Here is a 6,767-nt window from a genome sequence, read left to right on the forward strand (position 1 = left end):
ATAGACCTGTGTCTAAGGTGTTCCTACCTGCCTGCCTGGTGTTAGTGTCCCCCTTATAGACCTGTGTAGTGTTTGGCTGAAAGTTGAGTCATAGGGTTAATTCAGTTCTAGACCAGAAAGGTGACTACAGGTCATGGTCTCTGGGTTCCATCAGTTTCTATCTGACTAGTAAGCCTGGTCCTCCCTAAAGGGGTTTTTGTTGTTTTGTTTTCATCCTGTATCCAAGGCTAAATGTGTTTTCTTAATTTTCTATAGAAAAAAGCAATCTGAAAAAGATTTTGAAAAACATCCCCTGAAGTAAAGCAGTCCATTGAACCCTGGTGGGGATGAGGCTGGTTTCTTGGAGGATGGACTTGAACCTGGACCAAATGTCGTCTGTGAGGTTTCAGCTAGCAATCAATGCCAGGTTTGTGGGACAAACTGTGGAAGGAGGTAAACCAGCAGGACATTTGTTTTCCCATGAATTTGTTGCATAAATTAATTCCACAGTGTACTGGAAAGGGGAGGGCTGTCCAATGCCTTCATTAGCCAGAATGCCAACAGGGAGAAAGACTTCTCCAGAAAAGATGGGAGACCCCAGATGAGAAGACTCCAGCTGTTCCCCTGCAAATGGCGGAAGTCAGGGAGCAGGACCACCCCCAATCTCCCTTGGCTGTACTGTCCCGAGGACCACAGAGCCCTCCCTGGATGGCTCCAACCCTTTCTACCTTGCTGGGGCCTTAAACCAATGGCGTGCCCTGATTCATCTCAGCACTGGCCTGCGATAGACATCTGCCTGCAGAGCCTTTCTGGGAACTGGATCAGACACAACCAGTTCTAGAACTACCTGCCCCTGTCAGCTCATGTGGCCTCACAACACACCCAAAGTGGAGGGGTTCTTGTCTCCGCTCCCTGGAGGAGAAAACCAAGATGGTGGCACACTGAATGTTCTCAACATCTCATTCCTGTAGAGTACCCACTCCGCCCTGGCTGGAGACGGCTCCTGGCTCTGCAAACCCCTCCTCTGGTTTGTGGGGAAGAGTTGGACTCACCTCACATGTGAGGAGCGGGAGCTGGCTAAGGACCCCAAAGCCCCAGCTCAGCCTGTTTGAAGAGAACCTTCCCTTTCTGCATGCTAGAGTGAAGCTCAGATGACACCTTGTGTCAGTGGAGACAGGGTCACAAGCTTGGCTGCATTGGTCTGGGCAGCTCTGAGGCCCTCACCTTGTCCCACACCTGGGCGTGCCCCCTCAGGTTCACCCATAGTGCATGCACAAGAAGGCCTGCAGGGGCTGGCTCCTGGCATCAGGGCAGGCTCTCAACCTTCGTCGGAGGCTGGGGACGACTGGGGTGCCTTGTTGGTACTGTGTGTGAGCAGAGGGGTGAGCTGGCACTGGGGTGGGCTAACACATGTGAGCCCCAGGTGTCAGTACATTATCTCAGTGTGCACAGTAGAGACCCTCCATGGTACCTGCTCTCATCTGCCCATTCCCAGCCCCACTACACTGGAGATGGAGGCAAGAGAACATTTGGGGGGGTGATCAGAAGGGTGGGTGTGGAAGGAAGTTCAGATGAGTGCTGGTCAAGGATGGGGTGAGGGACAGAGGCAGTGGGGGAGGCTCACCCCAAAATAGGCACTGTTCCCATCGGTCCAGAGTACAACGAGATCAGCATTCTGGAGTTCTCCGCGGTCGGACATGCCGAAGAGCACGCCAGCTTTGAGTCCCCGCACCAGGAGCTGGAAGTGGACATCCTCCCGTGCATAGCTGACATTCCAGGACAGTTCCAGGGTTCCTTCAGGGTCCAGGGGGACGTGGTAGGGGAAGGGATTCTCAGGGGGCACTGAGCCCTGCAATGCAGCCACCAGGATGACCAGGAAGATGGCCACAGCGGTGCCGTACATGGAGGCCGCCTCGCGTGCGGTGGGGTTGGGGAGGTCAGGACACCTCCGCCGGTGGCTGAGGGCCTGCATGCTGGCGTGTGCTCAGCAGTCCGCACCTGGCCATTTATGCCTCATCCCCCCGTGGGGGTGGGCCTGGACTGCATCCGTAATCACATTTGTCTGATGGGCAATTCAATTGTCCCCTGCCCCTCCCACCAGCCCACGCCCCAGGCCAAACACCGGGCACCCTCCCTCCAGTAATTGACACTAATGATACATGGATATCATCAGTGGGGCTGAAGCCGCCACTGTCCCGTCCCTCCGGCCCCTGAGGAGCTGTCCGGGAAGTGTACCTTGCAGCCGCCATCCTGTCCCCAGCCCCCGGTCAGGCTGTGCTGACCCCACCTGACCATTCACAGCTTGGCAGGCTGGGGGCTGCCACCCATCCACAGATGAGGAGACTGAGGCCTGGAGGGGTCACTTTTGAGGGAACCAGTGGGCATGGGGCTCCCAGCTGCTGTGGGCCTAAGCCCAGCAATCGTCTCTACAACAACAGGGGTTGGGGGTGGACAAACTTCAAACTAAAAATAAAAGACAATCTCCAAATAGGCCCTGTGTTTAGACACTCTCTCCATGTCCTGCTGTTTCCCACTTTGTCTCCTTTCTATTTCCCCACAGGCTCCAGCTGGCGGCCACGGCTGCTCTACAACGCGTGGGCGCATTGCTGGGAGGCAGGGGATGCATCGTAGGGTGGCTGGGGACAGACTGCATCGCTGGAGAGGTAGGCTGTGCAGTGCATTGTGGGAAACAGACTGCACAGTGCATGTTGGGGAGACAGATGGTGGGGTGCATTACTAGGGACACACTGTATTACTGGGGTGCTTTTCTGGGGGGACAGACTGTGGGTTACATTACTGGGGTTGTACTATTGGAGGAACAGCTTCAGTGTGCATTGCTGTGGGGGACAGACTGTGGTTTACATTACTGGCAGAACAGCTAAGGAGTGCATTTTGGGGGAAAACTTCAGGGTGCATTTCTAGGGGGCCAAATTTCAGGGTTTATTACTGCGAGGAACAGACTATGGGGTAAATTGTAGGGGGAAGAGCTAAAGAGTACATTTCTGGGGACAGATAAGCTAAATTTCTGGGGGACAGATTTCAGGGTTCATTACTGTGGGGAGCAGATTATGGGGTAAGTTACAGGGGGAACAGCTAACAAGTGCATTTCTAGGGGACAGACATCAGGGTGCATTTCTGGGGGAAAGATTTCAGGGTGCATTACTGTGGGGGGGCAGATTATGGGGTAAGTTACAGGGAGAATAGCTAAAGAGTGTATTTCTGGGGGACAGACATCAGGGTGCATTTCTGGAGGACAGATTTCAGGGTACATTACTGTGAGGGACAGACTATGGGGTGAATTACGGGGGGACAGCTAAAGAATGCATTTCTAGGGGGACAGATATCAGGGTGCATCTCAGGAGAACATATTGTGGGGTGCATTACTGTGAGGGACAGACTGTGGCGAGCAGTCCTGGGTGAGTAGCTGAAAGGTGAAGTGCTGCAGGAGATAACACAGACTTCATTGTGTGATATTGCTGGTGCACTGTTGGGGTACAACACTGGGGGTCAAGTGAAGATCCAACTGTGTCTGAATCCTCCTAGGCTGACCTGCCTCCAAGCCTGTTTCTCCCATACATACCCACACTGGGGATTCACCACCAGATCTGAAGCTGATGAGGAGGTGGACACACAAGTCCTCCGCTGCTCTGATGGCAAAAGCCAGCGGCTATACCAAAACGGGGTTACTGAGCCCCATACCCCAGGGGTTCAGGGCGAGGCCACCAGGCAGCACCAGGATCACCAGCCTCCTGCTAGAAAAAACACGTGGAGAAGGATCCAGCAGCCGGAGGACTTGAAGTTCTACCCATCTCGCATCTCCCACGTGATCAACCAGAAAGTTGGGTTCAAATCTGCATGGCCCCTGCCAAGTGTCACAATGGACCTGCTAGGAAAGACATGTTCCAACCAATCCTGTTAGTGGGGGAGTGCAAGCGTGCCAACTTCACTGATGGCTCTGTCAGAGAGGGTGACATCAAAATGAGCCTGCCATTTTTGTGCAGTGTTTCCGCAGAAATTTATTATTTTTATAAAGCATCCCTGCATCTTGCTATAATGACAGAAGCATTTTCCGTAAGGTCAGCTTATGCGTATCAGTATACTCACGAGGCTGAATGAAACTCTCCACTTATGTACCTTTTGGACCTTTTACTGTGCAGAGGTCAGAGCTGTCATCGTCACCAAATCATAATGAAGCTCTGACCACGTGGTACCAGCTGTACATTCTACAAGCGCGAGATGTTTTCCTGCTACTGTTAAATTTTCTGGTGTTCAATCACAAGGTTGTGGTAAATAGTATTTGTGAACCTAGTTCTCCATAACTTTTTTGAGAATGAGGGAGTAACTAAAGGAAAAGAAGAATTATTTTTTTAAAATGGCTTCTACTTAGTTACTAATAATGTAGCTAATAAAGTTGTGATTCAGTGTAGAGAGATTTTACAAAGAAACCTTGTTAGTATTTCTATAATCTCAGAGACACTACATTGAAGTAAGTGACAACTCTGTCACGTATTATTCTATGGTTGGAATTGCTAATACTCATGACTAAGGTCTCGTAGGAGAAGAGGTCCGTGGTGGGGGGCGTGTGTGTGTGACATCATAACTCGAATCAAGATGGCTCATCATTCCCCAGGCTGCCTTCAGCTCCAGGTTCTGGGTAAGAGGAGCAGTGAGGCCCTGGAGAGAGGGGCTGGGGTACAGTCAGAACCTGAGCTGGAGGGCAGCCAGCCACAGGCTTCCATGGGAATAAGGGGTGTCCAAGGCTGCTCCAAAGGAGCTCTGGTAGCGTAGTGGTTACGAATCGGGCTGCGAACCTTAAGGTCAGCGGTTCGAAACTACCAGCTGCTCCGCGGGAGAAAGATGAGGCTTTCTACTCCCGTAAAGATTTACACCCTCGGAAACCCTGTACAGGGTCGCTATGGGTCGGACCCGACTCAACGGCACTTAACAACAACAACAACAACAACAAGGCTGCTCCAAGCTGGGAGGGAACCATGTAGGCTTTAGTAAACACTAGAGTGCTGCATAGCATTTATTTTTAATAGGTGTCAAACACAGTCTTTCTCCAGTTCAGAGCCAGTGCTTTCAGTCAGGGTGATGACCCCATGCTTGTGGTCAGCCAGGAGGGACCCCACCTGACCCATGCCCCCTCACCCACTTTGGGCCGGCAGGCCCTGATTCTGCCCTTTATACCTGAAGAATAAAGCCCAGAGAGGTCAAGCAGAAGCCTGAGGTCACACAGCCAAGGACTGCAGAGCACGTGCTCAGTTGGAGGGAGGCGGAGAGGACCCCAAGGCCAGGGACCTTCCGCTGGTCAGAGGCCCCCAGGAAAGTGGAGACTCTGCCAAGTGGTTGGGAAGGCTCCTTTCCAATGGCTGGGCCCGGGAGGCTTCTTGCACCACCAGATCTTAAAGTTGAGCAACGTTTCCCGGCTAAAACCCGGTGCTCAGCGCTCCTCCGGCCGGTGTCCTCGGGAGCCTCATGAGGGACAGCGTAAATGCTGAACAGGCCAGACCTAATGCAGGGCCTGAGTTGGGGGTCGGGGTGAGGAGTAAAGGGTGGTGGGAGAGGTGAGGTGGGGTGAGATGAAGTGAGGTGAGGGGGTGGGGTTGAATGGGGGCGGGGCATGGCGGTCAGAGAAGCAGGCTGGTCTTCCCCTCCCCTTCCCCTCCAGCACCCTGTTCCCTTCGCACCCAAGCTGGCTGTGACGGGTTCGGTTCGGGGCAGGTGCCCTCCAAGGACAGGGCGGGGCGGGCGGGGGCGTCGGGGGTGTCAGGAGATGAATGCGTGCTGCTCTCCGCCTGGCTTCCCTCCAAGGCGCATCGACGGCTGACCTCATTTTGGAACCAATTTCGGCGTTTTAATAAGCCCTTTGCTCTTCCGCCCGCCTCCCGCTCCACGTTGACAGTCCCCAGCTGTACTCCCCTCTCTTCTCTGCCACGTGAGCCCAGCAGGGGCTGAGCCAGCGGGGACAGTGGAGACCCCTTTTCAGGGTGGAGCCCAGGAAACGGGGTGCTGTTGAGTCGGAAGGTGGCAGCGGTCTGGCCCGGCAGGGATATTCCACTCATAGAGCTGATGGGGGCAGACTGAGTTCCAGATGTGCCTGGGGGGGGGGAGGGGCAGGAGACCAAGGCACATGCAAGGCCATCCCTGGTCCAAAGGCTCTGGACAGCTGGCTTCTGTCCCTCCCGTGCTGAGCATAGTTCCCTGAGCGCCCTTGGCTGTGGATTGAAGGTCAAGAGATAGTCCTTCTGTGTTGTCTGGTGTTGTCTGGTGACTCAACCTCCGAGGGTAAGGCCATGCCCATTCCCAGTGTCTGGTGCACCACAGCTGGCAGGCCATAGGCCACAGGGCCAGCTTGGGACTTCTGGGACATCACCTCTTCCTTTCCAGAGGCCCCTGCTGTCCCTGAGCCCTGTGCCAAGGGGGTGGATGCTGACCTCAGAGGAGTCCCACTGGTGGCCAAGGCAGTAAGATCCACCTCAGCAATCCTGATGGTCAGTCAGCTCCACAGAGCCTGGTAAGTGGGGACTGAGACTCGGTCTATGAGAGTGGGGACCTCAGACAACGGTGTGTGTCACCAGAACCAGGAACACAATAGTCTGACGTCCACCAGAGTCAGGCAGGTAGCTACTATCTGGATGAACTTGATCCACACGAAGCATGAAACCCCCTTCCCCCAACTCCAGTATGACAGCAGACTCATCAGGAAGAGGACCATGAGACAATGGGCTTTGTTACTGGTTCCTTCACCCACCCACACACTCGCTCGCCCACTCACCCGCCCGCTC

At 54.2% G+C, this 6,767-nt stretch overlaps 1 protein-coding gene across 1 annotated transcript in view; it reads right to left on the reverse strand.

The window, feature by feature from the left end:
• Positions 1-1,909, reverse strand: part of DBH (dopamine beta-hydroxylase (dopamine beta-monooxygenase)) — a 34,378-nt gene extending 32,469 nt beyond the window's left edge. Inside the window, exon 1 of the mRNA XM_006863825.1 lies at positions 1,604-1,909. Coding sequence (XP_006863887.1) covers positions 1,604-1,882 — 279 coding nt within the window. The 5' untranslated portion in view covers positions 1,883-1,909. The remainder of the gene's footprint in view (positions 1-1,603) is intronic.
• Positions 1,910-6,767: the final 4,858 nt, after the last annotated feature.

This window comes from Chrysochloris asiatica, unplaced genomic scaffold, assembly GCF_000296735.1.
Source record: "Chrysochloris asiatica unplaced genomic scaffold, ChrAsi1.0 scaffold00056, whole genome shotgun sequence".
Lineage (NCBI taxonomy): Eukaryota > Metazoa > Chordata > Mammalia > Afrosoricida > Chrysochloridae > Chrysochloris > Chrysochloris asiatica.